The sequence below is a fragment of the Leptinotarsa decemlineata genome, unplaced genomic scaffold (assembly GCF_025532065.1).
Source record: "Leptinotarsa decemlineata unplaced genomic scaffold, Ldec_3_MD MMD2_tig00026354_RagTag_RagTag, whole genome shotgun sequence".
NCBI classification, from domain to species: domain Eukaryota; kingdom Metazoa; phylum Arthropoda; class Insecta; order Coleoptera; family Chrysomelidae; genus Leptinotarsa; species Leptinotarsa decemlineata.
In genome coordinates, this window is record NW_027412702.1 from 22,494,187 (window position 1) to 22,512,769 (window position 18,583).

The 18,583-nt window shown below is 37.4% G+C and overlaps 2 protein-coding genes across 2 annotated transcripts; both read right to left on the minus strand.

Moving 5' to 3' along the window:
• Positions 1–395: 395 nt before the first annotated feature.
• Positions 396–4,786, minus strand: LOC141486392 (polygalacturonase-like). Its single transcript, XM_074184271.1, has 2 exons — positions 4,489–4,786; positions 396–905 (listed from the first exon to the last, which is right to left on the minus strand). The coding sequence occupies exons 1-2, from the start codon at positions 4,784–4,786 to the stop codon at positions 466–468; spliced, it is 738 nt and encodes a 245-aa protein (XP_074040372.1). The 3' UTR covers positions 396–465.
• A 3,734-nt stretch (positions 4,787–8,520) lies between these two features.
• Positions 8,521–18,327, minus strand: LOC111505175 (polygalacturonase-like). Its single transcript, XM_023159946.2, has 4 exons — positions 17,992–18,327; positions 15,106–15,326; positions 11,560–11,890; positions 8,521–8,996 (listed from the first exon to the last, which is right to left on the minus strand). Exons 1-4 carry the CDS (start codon positions 18,296–18,298, stop codon positions 8,737–8,739), a joined length of 1,119 nt encoding a protein of 372 aa, XP_023015714.1. The 5' UTR covers positions 18,299–18,327; the 3' UTR covers positions 8,521–8,736.
• Between the last annotated feature and the right edge of the window lie 256 nt (positions 18,328–18,583).

Genomic DNA, 18,583 nt, shown 5'->3' on the forward strand with positions numbered 1-18,583 from the left:
TGTTAGAGTTGTTATTGACGTATTTAATTGTTTGTAACTTTTTCAGTCGTTCTTTGCTTAATATAATGATGGAAAAGTAATCCAATAGGTTTTTCCGATAGAAAAGACGTATCAGAAAATAGGGAAGATGAAAAATTTCGAGTCAAAAATTGACATGAGCTCAATGTTACTGGATAAATTTCAGGACCAAGCTACCAAAGAATGAAAAAATACTCCAGAAGGGAAAGAGGATCCTCAAGTAAACTGAAAAATGTTATGACTCTATATCATTCATTAATTGATATCTAGAGAAATTTATTAAACGATTCTTATTGATAACAATATAACTGAAAAAAAAAGAGGACAAGAAACACAATATCGTTCATTTTGACTTATTTTAAGAATAGTGTTACAAATTGTTGTATATTATATTTATTTACTTATCGTCATGTTTTCAACCCAAGTTGACAGTATCATTTTCATTTATTACAAACAATTATATCCAGCGGGATGGAAATTACAGGAGTCGGGCCGTGAGTTACCCTGAAGATTCACATTTGACCACTTGAAATTTTGACATCCTCCGGAAGCACATAAAATATAGATTTTTCGTGACCACGGTCCATTCAAACTTCCAGTCACCCCATTAATCTCCAGAATATCGATAGGCACATTATTGTTTGGATTTCCAGAAGGTCCACCATTGTTTCTATAGTTTTGTTCAACGTTGATTCCGTAGTCAGATATTCCTGAAAAAATGACATATTTAAATGTTTGATGTAAAGACTCCCATTGTAATAATAATAATGCTTCATTTGTTTTTGAAAAATACATGTTGTGGCTTTCTACTTCGACATCTTCATACAAAAATATCGATTTAAAAAAAATCAGTTTTCGTCCGGGAGTATTTGTTACAAGATCATACCGTTTTACCGTGTATTACAGAAATTCAATCTTTGGCCGGGATTACTTGTTGCAAGACATACCGTCTTACCGCGTTTTAAAAAATTCAGTCTTCATATGAGAGTACTTGTTACCGCGTATCACAAATTCAGTTGCAAGTACCGTAGAAACATCTTGTTACAAGAAATACCGTGTCACAACATACAGTTAACAATATCACTCTCGTCTAAGTTTTTGCCACACATTTTTTTTTGTTTTTATAAATCAAGGCTCATACTACAACCTCAGTAAATTAAATATTGAACAGATATTAATATATCTTGTCAAAAGTGATTGGTGAAATCTAATTACTTTATTCAAATTGTAAATTCTGGATTGACAAGTTGGTGTCATAGTTAATGCTATGTCTAATGACATATTGGTTACCACAGTCCTAAACGTTTTGGACAAAGATGAAAGACCTATACCAGTGTTTTTCAACTTTTTTCATGACACGACCTCCTTAGTAAGAAAAAATATTATACGACCCCCCGACCCTTTTTTCATGTATGTCACAAATATTCATACAATATTTTGGTGCGTTTTGATGATTACGATTACATCGAAAAAGTCGCGGGAATGGTGGATCAAAACCGAAAAAAATCGTCTTCATGATGACAATTATTTGAAATTCGGGTTTACTGTGATTGCGAATAGACCGCGCTATTTGCATTATTTGCTTTGAAACTTCATCAAGAGAAAGCATGAAGCCACCGAAGTTAGCACGCCACCTCAACACAAAACATCCAAATGGAAAAGATAAACTCGTGGAATTTTTTGAGAGAAAATTAAAAGCTCTTCAACATCAGAAAACTGCTTAGTACAAATGTCCAACCTGAACGAAAAAGCGTTGCTTGCTAGTTATCGAGTGCGAGTGCGGAGAATCATACATTGGTCAAACTAAGAGGCCCTTGAAACAAACACAGCGAGGAGAAACCAGCAAATCAGGAATCGGAGTATGTTTGGACTCATCAACATAACATTGAGTGGGCTCAAGCTGAAATCATCCACAAGGAGGAACAATGGTTTAGGCAAAAATTCAAAGAAATCGCATATATGTCGTCCAACAAAGCATTTAGTCAAGCTAGCGTAGAGATACGAAACCTCTAATCAAGCGGAACACGACCAACTCCTGCCAAAGGGTCAGCTTCCGGTAAAACCGATGAAGCGGGAGGAGGATAGGTGAAAGCACTTGAATGGCCTATAAATAGTCAGATATCGGAGAAATAAGTTCAGTTGAGAATGAGATTCTGAAAACGGAAGAATATAACAACAAAACTGAGGAACTACTAGACCCGGAAAACTATCGCAAACTTCAACGGGACCCAACGCAATCTAAGTTAAGGAACGGTGGACAATATATAAGATCTTTCTCGCTGTCGGAAACCACACAGAAAGCCATTCTTAGAACTGAAACTGCTCCACCTAGGCTCTACGGGCTTCCGAAAATACACAAATCCAACATGCCACTGAGACCTATAGTGAGTACCCCACTTGGCGAGACATCTGACCTCACTCCTACAACCCCATGTGGGAAAGACCAACTCCTACGTCAAGGACTCGACAGACTTCGTTGGTAAAATTAGGGGCTTAACGCTGGAGCCGACAGATATTCTGGTCAGCTTCGATGTGGTGTCATTGTTTACGAATGTCCCACTGGAAGACTCTCTGAGGGGGTTAGCCCACGTGTTCCCGAATGACACCGTCGAACTCTTTAGAGCATGTCTCACAGGAAGTTATTTTCAATGGGGTGGAAACTTCTATGAGATATTAGATGACGTTGCGATGGGGAGTCCAGTTAGCCCAGTGATAGCTAATTATTTCATGGAACGGTTTGAAGGGAAGGCGATAGACACTTTTGAATTGAAACCGACCTTATGGCTACGTTACGTGGATGACACCTTCGTCATCTGGAAACATGGAAGAGACCTCCTAAACCACTTGAACGCCCAACACCCGAGTATAGAATTCACCATGGAAATTGAGCAAGACCAACGGTTAGCATTCCTAGATGTACTAGTAGAACGATGTGATACCAGACTGACCCACAAAGTGTATCGAAAACCCACACAAACAGATAGATACTTGCACACACTATCGAACCACCATCCTAGCCAAAAGAGAGGAGTTATCTCCACTATAACGGAACGGGCTCGGAGAATATGTGAACCAGAACATCTGGAGAGGGAACTGAAATACCTGGAAGTGAGCTTGAGATCGAATGGGTACAGTGTCTCTGAGACCAGAAGAGCCATGAGACCGAAGGACAACTCGGTTCAGAAAGCGAAAAAGGATCAGATGGTTGCACGCGCATAGATACCGTTTGTCCCTAGGGTCACGGATAGAATTGGAAAACTATTGGGCAAACACGACATTGAAACAGTCTTCAAACCCAAAAGAAAGATACAACAAAGCCTCAGGTCGGCTAAAGACAAAAGAGACCCATTATCAGCAGCAGGGGTCTATCGCATTCCGTATACTTGTGGAAAGGTATATATCGGAACCACCAAACGATCCATGGGAACAAGACTAAAAGAGCATAAAAGAAACTTCAGACTAGACCAAACTGACAAGTCAGCTGTGGCAGAACACGCACTGAGTGAAGGAGACCACTGAATTTCGTTTGAAAACACAGAACTAATTGCCCCCAACCAGGGATACCATAGCCGACTGGTACGGGAGGCAATAGAGATCCACAAACACACGTATAATTTTAACAGAAAAGAAGAAGCGGTGAACCTCAATCAAATATGGAACCTCATTTTAAGGAATTCGCGAATAACGAACAGGACAACAGGCAGCAAGATTGTTAATGTTCCAGGTTCAAGTACAGGTACGAATACGGGTACAAATGCAGGTACAAATACAACTGACTACCTGACAAGGCATAAATATGCTTTACGAAGCCTAAAAGGTAGTCATCGGACAACAAACCATGATGGTTAAACCTCTGAAGAAGCTAGCCACTCGCGCCAGCGAAACGTCAAGAAAGAATTCCAAAAATCCACGGCTTTCAAACTCGAAAAGCAATGACACTGAAAATCTCAGCCGTGAAAGTCTAAACCATTTTGTGAAATGCTGTTGGTCACCTCGTTCACAGGCAGATGGGGCTTCGGCCTAGTTCGAGCAAAGATACTAGATTTTCAATTATCGGAAATTATCGACTTAATGCTGATGATGGACACTACCTTGCACTGACGAGAGGCCAAACAGCCCGAAACCGGTCTGCAATAATTGAAAACCTATTGCGACAGTGGTATAGCCAACAGTATATGCACGAATAACTTCAGTGAAGAATCCTTTACTGACACCTGTTGGATATTATCCAACGCCCTTCGTGATATTAGCCTGGGAAGTAGTTGTTTTCTGATAGGTGTCAGTCCATTAACCTACAATGCAGGGAGTTGAGACTGGTCTGAACAAATTGTTCCTTCAGTTAATTCGAAATAATTTAAAATGCAAAAAATATACTGTACCCAATATAAACAATCATTATCTCTTATATCATTGAAAAATTGAATGAAGAAATTCAATATTTCATTGCAGCTAGAAATTATTAATGCTCACCTTGAGCTCCAACAACTGTAATTCCATTTCCTTTTATCCAAATCAAGGGTCCATCCCATTCAGCATATGCAAATGTAGTTGTTCCTTCGAAAGTTAGAGTCGCTCCTGCCTTCAGAAAAAGTTTGAGACTCTGTCCGGCATCGACAACGAGGTTTCTCACAACAATATCGTTACAACTGTTTAGTACCGAAGAAACTTGATCGAATCGTGTAATGGTACAACCAGCACCAACGTCAGCCGATGATGCTGAATTAGCTACAATAGCTACCAAGAATACTAGTCCGTCCAAAAGTAGCATGACTGTCACCGGTTACAGCCAATATATATATATATATATATATATATATATATATATATATATATATATATATATATATATATATATATATATATATATATGGTTCGAAACTCTGGCCATTGAATAAGCCTACAAGAAGCCCCGAGTCTGATTGAGATACGTAGACGACACCATCATAATATGGAACCATGGGAATGCAGAACTAGCACATCGATATGTCCTTCCATCACTTTCACAATGGAGAAGGAAGTCCACAATGAATTGCCTTTCTTAGACGTATTGGTGAAGGGAACGACACGAAATGGGAAACATCCATATATCGAAAACCCACTCACACAGGACAGTATCTGAACCAGAAACCCAACCACCATCAATCGACTGAGAGAGGAATCATCAAGACTCTACTAGACCGTGCTTTTGGGCTTTGTAATACAAAGGAAGGTCTCGAAAAGAAACTAGGCATCATCAAAAATGACCTTCAACAAAATGGTTACTCCAGAGTGATGGTAGAACAGGCTTTAGCTAGAAAACAGCAAAGGATCCACAAGGAAGAGGAGCCGCCACAACCAGTACTTGTACTTTCCTACATCAGAGGATTATCGGAAATTATAAGAAGGATTGGGTCCAAGCATATCATCAGGACCTGCTTCAGATCTGGGAACACTATTCGTAGCAGCCTCACAAAAATCAGGCCACCAAACGCGGACTGCGATTCCAAGAATTGCATTAACCGGATACCCTGCGAGTGCGGAGAATCATACATTGGTGAAACTAAGAGGCCATTGAAAGTTCGCATTGCTGAGCATAAGAAATACACACAGCGAGAAGAAACCAGCAAATCAGGAATAGCAGAGCATGTTTGGACTCATTAACATAACATCAAGTGGGCTCAAGCTGAAATCATACACAAAGAGGAACACTGGTTTAGGAGAAAATTCAAATCTCCAAATTTGAAAATAATATTTTTTGTTTTTTAATTCTCAGCTTTGATTATTAGTTCAATGTTTTATTTTTTGGTTGTTGCTTGTATGTTATTTCTTTGTACTTTCAGTTTTTTGTTTAATAAAATTGTTATTTTCAGTTAGTTTTTTTAATTTTTTTTTAATTTTTTTTCAGGGGTTTCAAATCAATTTATATTATATTAGACAATGGAAGTCCGAACTGATGAACTACAGCGTTGAACTAGTAGCGAATATCATTTCTACTAAATATATTTGGCTCCAATGTTTTTCTTAATTCGTCTCCCCTTCATTTATGAATATCACGGAAATATACTCGTGGATGATCGTGAAACCAGTGAAGTTTAGTAGTTTGTTGCAGATCCGCGATGTCTTATACACTCGTGGATACGTTTGGGCATTTTCCCTTATAAGGTGATCTCATTTGACCCTACTTCTAATTCATGTCTAAGTGCTGCTAAAGTCTGTGGGGACTGTTGTGAATTCAGTATGTGAAAGGTCGGGCGATCTGGGTGGCCATGGTAAGCGTTTTATGTCATGCTAATCCATGAAGTCTAGAGTTACTCTAGCCACACGCGGTCTAGCGTTGTCTTGTTGAAATATGGGGTCCTCGATGGTCTCGAAATATGGAAAGACATGGGGTTCCACTACTTCGTGAATATAACGAAGATCTGCCATATTGCCTCTGAAAATGTCCTGCTACCCAATGCAATAGCACCCCATACCATTAAACCAACAGTATGGTGAACATTCCTCTCCGCATCAAACTGGGGATCTCGTCTTTCACCACGACGCCTTCTTGCGCTTGCTCGTCCATCGTGCATACTCAAACAAAAGCGAGATTACGCGTTTCCACTGTTGATCTCAATTTATTCTGTTTCTGCATCAGTGCAATCAGTTGCGTCGATGCTCGAGAGTCAGTGGCAACACCCAATGGGGATGATAAGAAAAAAGTACGAAACTTCGTATTCGTCGATACACTGTGCGCATTTCAACAAGCCTTCCGTTTTCTTCAAACCACTAATTCGCAATTGCCCCAGTAGAAATAAACTGATCCCTAAGAGCAAAACTCTTAATCGACGATCCTCACGCGCTGATGTTCTCCTGCGACGACCGGGTGCCCTAGCTCTGTGTTCTTGGCCTTCTTGGGTCCATGCCTAATAACATCTTAGAATAGTACGCAAAGATCGATTGCTTTTTCTTGAAATTTCTCTAACTGAAAAACCTGCCTCACGTAAACCTACAATTCGTCCTCTCTCAAAATCACTAACTTGTGGAATACGACGAATTCTTCGCACTCGAAGCGCAGTGTTAACAATACGAAACACTTTACAACAAACTCTTTAACAGTTAAAGCACAAATAAGAATAAAAATTGTAGAAATGGTAAATGCTCACACGGAAAAACAGTTGAAAAAACCAGTCCAATACGGCTGAAATTTTACTAGCTCTTTGCTAGCCTCAACATAAATACACATCCAAAACATTATTGAAATATTATCAATATTTACCTTTTTTGTCACTTAGTATAATTGATTGAAAAAAAATTCCATATCTTCGTCAACTTTGAATTAATTTTAATGTTTTTTCTAATCTGAGATAGCTTTCGGAGAATAACATTTATCATACGGGTCATGCCAAATATGAATAATTATGGTAGTAACATCAGATTTGTTATTTAACAATTATCGCACTTGCAATGTTCGTGTTCAATTAACTAATGCATTATTAACTGGGAAATCACGGTGAGAATTTTGGACCGCGAATTATTGTTCATACATTAATCCAGTAGGTGCCTGAAGTTTTCAATTCCTGATTTTGATATTTGAAATCATATGTTTTCATAAAAGTGCGTGCAGTGCGCAGAGTCCTGCGCAAGCCAGAGTACTCGTTTTAGAATGTACTTTAACACCTTGAGAAAATTATAAAAATATGTCGTACACTTCCGGGAGAAAGGAATTTTTTTGGAAAATTCCTCTGAAAAATGTCAAATTTTTGCAAGCGGTACTTGAATTTTCTCAAAAATCATCTACACGCTCATTAATATTTTTCGGAGGCAGAGGAAAAAGTATGTTAGTCGAATTCAGTACCAAGTTCTCTATAAATTTCCTCAGTATCATATTCATTTTATATTTTGCAAAGACACACCTAAGAACGAAGACTTTGAGAAAAGGGGATACTTTTCCCGGAGAAATTAATTTTTGAAAAAAAGTCTCCATTATTATATTAAAAAACTTTCTGCTGAAATATGTAGATCTTGCACAAAAATTGCTTTCTGATACAAACTGGTAAAAATCTATCTGAAACAACTACCTCTAAATATAAACATTGAGTTGCACGGAAATTTGTATAAGTCAACTTGTAATACAAAATTTCGTAATGAATGAGAAATGAAAATTTTATCTAAAAACCCTGCATAACATGTATGATGTCTTATTCAATTTCATACTACAAAATGAATGAGAAAAGGCGAATTTCGTGTAATTAGATATTCATATTTGAAAGAAGTTGTTTTATTGAGCTTTTGAGAGTTTTTATTGATGTATTCAATTTCTTGCAACTTTTTCGGCCATTCTTTCTTTAATATAATGATGGAAAAGTAGGAAGTCCAATAGGTTTTTTCGATGAAGAAGACTTATCAGAAAATAGGGAATATGAAAAATTTCAAGGCAAGAATTGACATGAATATCATATCACAGGAAAAATTTCAGGAACGAGCCACCAAAGAATAAAAAGACACTGTAGATGAGAAAGGATATTCAAATAAACTGAAAAATGTTATAACTTAATATAATTTATTAGTTGATATCTACAGAACTTCATTATAGGTATCATATTGTTGACAATATATCTGCCAAAAAAAAGTAGATCAAGAAACACAAATTCGTTTATTTTGAATTATTTCAAGAATAGTTTTGCAATTTGTATTTTTCATTATATTTAGTTACCTTTCGTCATTTTCTCAACTCTAGTTGACAGAATGTCATTTTAATTAACAATTATATCCAACGGGATGAAAGTTACATGAGTCGGGACGTGAATTACCCTGAAGGTTCACATTTGACCATCTGAAATTTGTACATGCTCCAGAAGCACATAGAATATAGGCTTTCCGTGACCACGGTCCATGTAAAGTCCCAGTCAACCCATTAATCTCCAGAGTATCGATAGGCACATTATTGTTTGGATCTCCAGAAGGACCACCATTGTTTCTATAGTTTTGTTCGACGTTGATTCCGTAGTCAGATATTCCTGAAATATCGACATGTTTGGATTATATTCATGTTTGATGACTCCCACAATAATAATAATGATAATAATAATAATGCTTCATTTGTTTTTGGATTTTTATGTCGACATCTTCATACAAAAATATGTGGGAATCTTCCAGAAGAAGGAAGGAAGCTATAAATTTATAAAAAGTATTTCTATACATGCAAAAAGTTAGTGGGAATATGATTGTTATATGCTATCTGCTTTATGATCTTCATTTCTTTCTGAAAAATATCCTCCGATGACGGAATCATAAATGCTCTATCATTGATCTGAATGCCAATAATTTATAATAGACTGAAAGAAGGTATTTTACAGTCCGTGAAAGTGGTTTTCTCAAAGATGTTAAACTGTAATTCACATATTTATAGCATTTATCATCAAAGAAGGCGTTTCGAGAAACTGATCTCCAATAAGAACCAAAAATTGATCAGGCGGAACTATACCTGAATCATGAAGAACCAAAAGAAGCTGAAAAATATGCAAGCATAAGTCATTCGGGAAATCTCTCTGTAAACATTGTTTATTGAAACTCAACATAATTCACTAATGAGAATAATTTAGGAAATATCTTATTCAAGGCAAAACCCAAAATAGTGGAAAAAGCGGGCATATGTAGACTAGAATGTGGTGACTGTTCGGCAGATTATATAGGCCAGACAGGCAGATATGTCAACATAAGATACTCTAATCATGTATTATCAGATAAAAAAATCAGTTACATATGGACATCTACAAGGAACAAACCACACGATGAATGTATCGGCTACTTGAGAATGGTCTAGTAGAAATTAGACAAAAGTTATTTTTTCATGCCATATTCAATATGAATTTCTACAAAATGAATAGGTTATCAATGGAACAAAACATCACAAAATAGTGACATGATAAAACTTTGTACACGAGGCATAATTTTGATATGCTATAAAAATACGAATCCAATATATATGATTCTGAAGAAATGAACTTTAAGTGTTCAAGCCCGTCTCGGATATACCAACACAGTAGATTGAATCAGAAAAAATCTACTCCGCTGGCTAATACCACAAAGAGCGTTGGATTATATCCGACAGGCGTCAGAAAATTTCCTGCATATGCAATTGGTAATACAACTGAAAGAGTCGACCCTAAGTTTTGAAACGAGCACACTTGCAGACCGGTTTCGGGCTCTTTAGCCACTCGTCAGTGCAAGATAGTGGCCATCATCGACCTCAAGTCAATGATGATACTCCATAATTGAAAATCGAAATTCTTTCAGACTATTTCATTCCTCATTTTAAGGTAAATTTTCAATTATGGAATATCATTGACTTTAGGTCGATGATGACCAATATCTTACACTGACGCGTAGATAAGGAGCCCGAAACCGGTCTGCAAGTGTGCCCGTTCCAAAATTGAAGGTCGACTCTTTCAGTGGTATTGCGAATTGCATATGCAGAAATTTTTCTGTGAAGATTCCTGCACTGACACCTGTCTGATATAAACCAACGCCTTTAGTAGTATTAGCCAGGGTAGTAGTTGTTTTCTGATAGGCGTCAGTCCATTCAACCTACTGTTCATTTCTCAAGATTTGTTTACTGCCTGTCTTGAAACATAACCCACTGACTGATAAGCAACAATATATATGATTTCAATTTCACCTTGAACTCTCTGTAAGGTTGTATCGCTTTTGTGTTTACTGTCTTCATAACAGAAAAAGGCGATTTGCATTGATAAAATATGTTCTGAAAGGTAACACTTATCCAGATTTATTCGTAGATTCAGTCTAATAAAGACCAAGAGACCCTACAAACAGCATCACAAATTCAGCAACCACCAACTCAATAAAACAGACAACAAGATGAGACGAATTGGAAACAAATAAAACAAATGCACTGAGATATATACTCACACATACAAAACCTAACCACAAAAAAAAAAAGAAAAAGATGTAGATATTTATGATATTTCGTTATTGTCGTAAGGGTTATATTGGTGAAATTTCGAGGCCATTGAAAGTTCGTGAGGATGAACATCAAGATCACATCAGAAATAGACAGTTAACACGGTTCAAATTATTGACAGAACACATTTTGAAATCAGATAAACATCGAATTGAATAGGATACCTAATACGAGACTAATTGCCAATGAATCCTACTCCGAGAGACGAAACCTTAAAGAAACAACGTATATACTTATATTTGGAGAAGAGTGTATTTGGAATAGCTCCTTAGAAATGGATCGTATTTGGCCACCATTGGCTATGGATGGTGGCAAAATGGCAACAGACGAATATCACAGAACACATGTTCGAACATCGAATGTTTCAGAAATCAATCAACAAAATTCACATATCTCACATTTCAAAACTACTTTGGCTTCCATTGTGGAGAAAGTTCAGAAATAAAGATATTCTGCAAAAAAACCTATTTTGTTTTTACAATTCTGAAGACGAAACGTCAAGATGAGTATCTGTAAAAAGTAAAAATACACAAGGAAGGCCATGAAAAATATTTCGAAAATATTGAAAGATTCATCTCACAACTACTTGCGTAACTCACCTGACAATTCAATGCCGCTAAAGTAGAGGCCAGACATCTTTCCTTTTCCTCCGTCTGCTATTGATTTGATGTGAATTCCATTTCGTGAATCGATGACATGACTATTTTCGAAATGCACATCGGAAACGACATTTACATTGTAATCTGTCAAGCTCATTCCTGATGATATACTCAGGCCGTGACCTCCGTAACACCATAAGTTTCTGAATGTCATGTGAGAACCTCCATTGATACAAATGCAATCATCTTGATTTCTGACAGCAACGCTATCAATAAGGATGTAAGAGGACTTGTAAAGATCGAATCCATCGGTGTTATGCCCAACTTCTCTCTGAAATTTATTTTAAAGTTAATTGTTAACTAATCACACTAACAGTGGAACAGTTCAAAGAGAATTCAAAATCTTATCGTATACATCTCTACAAGGACAACTCTGCTTTTGGTTATTTGCCTTAATATAACTAACTCTTTTTATACTACAACCATTAAGCCTTGTATCCTACGAATACGATAGTTATGGATTTTTATCAAGTATCGACCAATTCCATCATATATTCCGATCGTCTTACTACAGGATTCAACTAGATAACATCCTGCATCCATGTATTTACCAGACGAAACATACATTTTGTATTTTAAACTCGACTAATGCACCCCAAATATTTTGCCTACCAATATATAGTATAATCACGATTACCTTTGATTAAAAAAACTGTGCGTTTTTGGATGCCCGACAGAAGTGATAACTTTAACTAATCCAAGTTAAACTATTTAATATCGAAATTGTTTGAATTGACAAAAGCTCAGATTATTACTCAAATTTTATGTATATCAATATAATAACGTAAGGAAAGGTTATTTATTGGAATTTTTTATTGATTATTTTGTGTATGTACATATATTATAGCTACCATAAGCCAATTGTTTCTTTTGTAGAATTAAATAATGATACCAATAATGTACATACACAAAATCACTATCATAATTTTCAGGCCACGTTTCACATAATAAAAGAATAATTCGTGCTTGCTGGTTATATTTTTATAATACCGTCAACAGTATATGTCTAACGCACACTAAACATTTAGCATCTGTCCGACAAGGGAACCGGAGGGTCCGGAGGTTCCCTGCCCCTGTGAATATGGGAAGCCTGAAACGGCAGAGCACGTGATTGATAGATGCATGAATGGGGACAAGATTGGTAGGCGAGAGTTGAAAGAGATGGAAAAAGGATGAAATGGGAAAAAGGATGAATGGGAATGTTTTATGAATGACTGGCCGGACAATGTGGTGAGGGAAGAAAGGGAAGGATAGATTTAGATCTGCATACAAACAAGCGTAATAAACACGCTAACTATGAGAAGGGGTTACGGTCTCTCCAGTCATGGCTGACAGTTGTAATGATTGCTTGTAAATACATCCAAGGATGTGCAAGAATGACTTTGTACCACTGGGATACATGGGTTGGGTCATTTTTTTTGTTATTATGTCTGATTATTTTGAAGGAGCCAAGTTTTAATTAATGTATTGCGGAGTAAGGATTGATTTGTAATTTTTTTGGGAAATAATGGGAATGAAAGGGTCTTCTACCCCGCTGATTCGTTTTTCCGTATGGCTGACGCCTTGCACCGGTGGTACCGGACGGGGTGAGTTCGGAGGATTAGGGGTTTCCTTGTCAGTGATAGCGCTATATAGAGGGAAGATGCCAGATGTAAGGCCTACGGGCTACGGCATCAAAGGCACTGGCGTTATTCATGTCCGACAAGGGAAGACAAGTCTGCCTTTCACTAACGTATGCGTGAGAGAAAGGGAAGCCAGATAGACTGGTGCTGTAACGCGTTAGGTAACGAAGCAGTTCACCCTCCCATGAAAGGTTATCGCTATGTTCCACCTGGAGAGCAAGCATTACATATATTCGACTTTCCTACAAAAGTCCGGTGAACTTTTTTGTCGGGGACGTTATCTAATAAAAATGTGCCTAAAACACCTCTCCTTCTAGCTATCCTTTTCATTTGAATAGGTCGACACATGATTACCTCAGACCAATAATATTTTTTTAAAGTATCTTCTGTGTTATAACTCTGAGCACGTCATATTTGGTGCTTAACCTAGAATTACTCAATCAATTATCAAATTAATTGGACAAATTACCGAACTGAAATAATATTGAGATAATTAGGATATAGAACTGGATTATAACACAAATACCATTTAACCTAAAAATCCTCAAGGCGCTCTGAAATCGGTGCCTGTGCAAGAGAAGCGATTTACGTTGAATTTAAAACTGCAAGAGATTTTACTCGTTTGTAAAAACGAGTATAATCTTTCTTCTGCCAATATGGGTTTCGTGGGGGAAGGTCTTCGGAGGATGCCGTGTCATCTCTATAAAGGTATTGACTCAGAACAATATGTATCCGGTATCTTCTTCGATCTTTCATGCCCTTCGATAGTCTACAATTAGATTTTATTTTACAAAAACTGTGCACACATGGAATTAGAGGAAATATGCTTGAACTTATGCAGTCAAACCGAATCAATAGCGAATCCTATGTTAAAGTTGAAAACTCTTATTCTGAGTATATGACGGTTGATATTGGAATGCCTCAGGGGTCCGTACTGGGGCCACTAATGTGCATCATATTTATAAACGATATGCCTGAGTTCTTATCATCAGGATCTGTCACGATTTTTGCAGACAACTCCTCCACACATTATATATATATTTGAAAATTGGTGTAAGAGAAATAATCTCATCTTAAACTTGAATAAAACCGTATGTATCATTTTCAAATGCCGATAAATTCACAATAACATAACTATTAATGTTGTATCAACTAGTACCAATACAAAATTTCTAGGGGCCTATGTAGATCAGTGTTTGACAAGGAGTAACCAACTGCAGCTTTTTTGCAAGAAATTAAGCTCAGGTTTCTATGCAATTTCAAAACTGAAGTCTACGATGCATTGATTTACTCCCATTTGGCTTCACAACTGTGAAGCCGCTTTTGCGAAGTATAATATTCTAACATTTACCTGTATTTATCTTCATAAAGTATCAATATTTGTGAAGCAACATATAAATGAAATCACAAAAAACTCGGATTACCATTAATATCCTACAAGAAACGTGGACGCACTTTCAGTTACAAAGCATAATTTGAAGACATCTGAAAGATCTCCAGACCACGACGCAAGTATAAGGATGTTTAATAAACTTCCACCACATGTCAAAAAACTGAACCATAAAATTAAAAAAAAAAATTGAAAACATTTCTGTGTGCAAAAGCCTATTACTCCATCAGTGAATTCCTGAATGATGATTTATGATCTTCTTGCTGTCTGAGAGTTACACATATTTGTCTGTTCTTCAGTACTATTAATGTTTGTGACATTTTATTATATTTTGTTCAATGTAACAGTATCTGACGTGTACATCTATCCTAAGGATGGGTGCTGTGTAGCAGGTGCGAATAAATTATTTTGATTTTGATTTTTTTGATTTTTGTGCCTCAACTACCGGAGGTAATTTATATACACCAAACCTACCCCGTTCACTGGGTTGCCAGCCGAAACATCAACTTGCCAATTGAAGATAGTAACATGATCACTATCAGAGATCCCCACACACTGATGGGGACAATTGTACATATTGATATTCTTCAAGGTAGATCCTCCTGTGGCTTGGATCAACATGAATTGTGGCTTTCTCTTCCCCCCGTCTCCTTGGCCATCCCACCATTTCTCTCCTCGGCCATCGAGTCTGTGACCTAAAAGTAAAATATGATCAATGTTTGCTAACCTGCTCCTCCACCTGAGACAGATTCTGCATACGCCGCACAAGAATTTGGTGCAAAACGGTTTCATAAGGTACCCCGCTCTTGAGGAGACGACTCAGTCAATTCCTGGCTGCACCACCAAACCCTATTTTTAGGTTCAGTTATTGGATCAGAAGTCGTCGTAAAGTTGGGAAGTTTACAAGGAGGTCAGTTGGAGTCGAAGGCTTGACATCCATCTCCTCTGTAGACTCGCTCCTAAACTAAATTTACAGGGAGGTCAGTTGTAGTCGTAAGTTTGACATCCATCTCCTCTGTAGACTCAGTGTCAGAAAAAATGTTTAAGTTTACTTTGTCCATAAAAGTCCCACGAGTAGCTAGGGAAAGAAGGTCAATCACGGCGGAGCCCCGCATTACCGTGACAAGGCGATGCTACGACGAAAGCAAGGCGAAATATGCACTTCTTAGGGCATCAAAAGACAATAATCTATTCAGCTGTCGATAAGCAAACATACTCTCACACAGCTTCTTACTCAGTTCATCAATGTGTGCATACCATGATATATTCCGGTCGAAAATGAATCTTGGCAATATCATCGCTATTTTTAGTATTTGAAGTCGTAAAGAAACAATATCTTTTGGATTTTGCTGTCGTTTGATTTCAAGTGATATGTTTTGGTTGGTTTGTGGGTTTTGCCGTGATATTCTTTGCTTACAATCTCAAAACGTTTCAACTGCAACTGCGGCAGTCATCTTCAGTGGCGTGGTCGAAGTACTCTTCTTGACGAATCAACTAAAACTGAAGCTCTCAATTCTGCTGTCATTTATTGTGCTGATTTTCCGCGCACTTTCTCTACTGGCGGGTTCGCGCGTACTGCCCGCGGGAATTGGGTGACACGGCTTCGTTTTTGCGCCTTTCAGTGCTATGTGCCAGATCTTTGGTAAATAGGTTCTCTTTTCCTTTCTGTTGAAGTTGTCTTGGTGCTTGTGTATTTTTCATGGCTTCTAAATACATTCTTGTTGAATAGTGATTTGTTGACGTTGCTAGCATTTCGCTATTTTCGTAAAAGATCTTGTGTTCCCCGGACAATGCATAATCAGCGAATGCAGACTTCTAGGTCTGAGCCGATCGGCAACTCCGCTTGTGCTTGACTAATTGAGTATCAACGCTCCTTTTCGTCTGACCGATATAAACTTTGCCATAGTTACAAGGAACCCTCTAAACTCCTACTGGTTTGAGTAGATCTCTGCTGTCTTTTGCTGATCTTAGATATTTTCTTCGTTGGTTTGAAGACACAGATAAACAGTGCCTCTTCTTTTCCGTTGGACGTGTGGCGCGAATTATGTCTTTTCTGTCGTAGCATGTAACACAGTTGTTAGGTGTATATTTTCTTGTAGACATATTCTCAAAGTTCTACTCGCTAGGGTATTGATGACGGTTCGTTTCTGTTTAGGATGATGGTTGAATCCATTATGTAGTTATCGATCTGTCGATCTATGTATCGAACTACATACCTCAACCAGTGCTTCAGTCGTTTTTCTAAAGTTTGAATGACTATTTCTTCAAATTTTTCCATGTAGACATACAGGGCTCAGTAGAGTGCCCATGGCGACTTCATAAACTTTTTCATAAAAGATTTTATTCCATTGGAAATGAGTTGATAGTGAATGTCGAAAAAAGTTATCATCTAATATGGACATTCACTAACGTAAACTCATTTTCATTGGAATAAAACCTTTTAAGCATATGTTGATGGAGTCGTTATGGGCAGTCCACGTAGCAGCCCAGTAGTGGTTAATTTCTACTTGGGAAAACTTGAAGAAAGAGCCATTCAAACTTTAGAAAAACGACCGAAGAACTGGTTAAGATATGTAGTTGTCACGTTCGTTGTTTGGGTCCTTGGAAAAGAAAAACTTCAGAACTTCCTAAATCATCTGAATCCAGTTCACACCATGGGATTAGAAGAAGACCTTCAAATCCCATTCCTTGATGTTTTAGTCATCATGGAAGGTAATCAACTCGGCCATAAGGTGTACAGGAAGAAAATAATGTCGAATCATTGTTCAACAAGAATGTTTTCAGAAGCCATAAAAATACATAAACACCAAGAGAACTTCAACTGAAAGGAAGAGAGAATATATATACCAAAGATCTGGCACACAGCTTTTAAAGGCGCCAAAACCAAGCCAAGTCACCCAAATCGCGCGGGAACAACACGCGAACCCGCCATTACAGAAAGTACGTTGAAAATCAGAAATATAAACGACATGGCAGAAATGAGATCTACAATTTCAGCTGATACGTCACGAAGATTACTTCGATCACATCACTGATGATGACTGCCGCAGTTGAAACGTTTAAAAATTGAGAACAAAGAAGATCACGGCAAAACCTGGAAACCAACCAAAACATTGACGCCAGACGTGAAAGCCTACAATCCTCATAACTCCTACTCCCTTGGCCCGATATGAAAAAAAATATTCTTGTTTCCAAACGAAAAATGTTATAATCCAATGAGTTCATATGCGGGGTGCAATTGCACTGTATAATTTCAAAAATGATTTAGCTGCACAAATTTTCTGAGGAACTATTATGTATTAAAAAAGTTGCATAAAGTTCTCTAACATTTCCTCATAGCTAAAAATTATCAATACTCACCTGGAGCTCCAACCACTGTAATTCCGGATCCTCTTATCCAAATCAAGGGTCCATCCCATTCAGCATATGCAAATGTAGTTGTTCCTTCGAAAGTTAGAGTCGCTCCTGCCTTCAGAAAAAGTTTAAGAGTTTGTCCGGCATCGACAACGAGGTTTTTCACAACAATATTCGTACAACTGTTTAGTACGGAAGAAACTTGATTGAATTTCGTAATTGTACAACCAGCACCAACATTAGTGAGATTAGTCGGTGAAGCTGAATTAGCTACAATAGCTACCAAGAATACTAGTCCGCCCAAAAGTAGCATGATTGATTCAATGACGAGGAGAAATTGGAAAGTCTGATACTTATATCTATTTGAGTAATCTGTATATAATGGGGGCCATTGAGAAGGAAGATTATAATCAAAACGATTCTGAGAAAAGAGAAAAGTGCTTATCTCCATGTCAAAAAACATTGAGATATTAAGTATCGTAAAACATGAATTTATAGACTCTCAATCATTCGATTAGAAACTGTGATGAACTAGTAGCAATTATTATGTCTGCTTCATATATTTGCCTCCAATATTTTTAAAAACTGCGGGACTAGA

Coding starts and splice junctions, on each gene's coding strand:
- LOC141486392 (XM_074184271.1), bottom strand. CDS start 4,786: ATGCTACTTTTGGACGGACTAGTATTCTTGGTAGCTATTGTAGCTAAT. Junction 906..4,488: donor TACAGTTGTTGGAGCTCAAG/GTGAGCATTAAT, acceptor ACACGGTAAAAC/GGTATGATCTTGTAACAAAT.
- LOC111505175 (XM_023159946.2), bottom strand. CDS start 18,298: ATGCTACTTTTGGGCGGACTAGTATTCTTGGTAGCTATTGTAGCTAAT. Junction 15,327..17,991: donor TACAGTGGTTGGAGCTCCAG/GTGAGTATTGAT, acceptor TTTTACTTTTAG/GTCACAGACTCGATGGCCGA. Junction 11,891..15,105: donor CTGGCAACCCAGTGAACGGG/GTAGGTTTGGTG, acceptor AATAAATTTCAG/AGAGAAGTTGGGCATAACAC.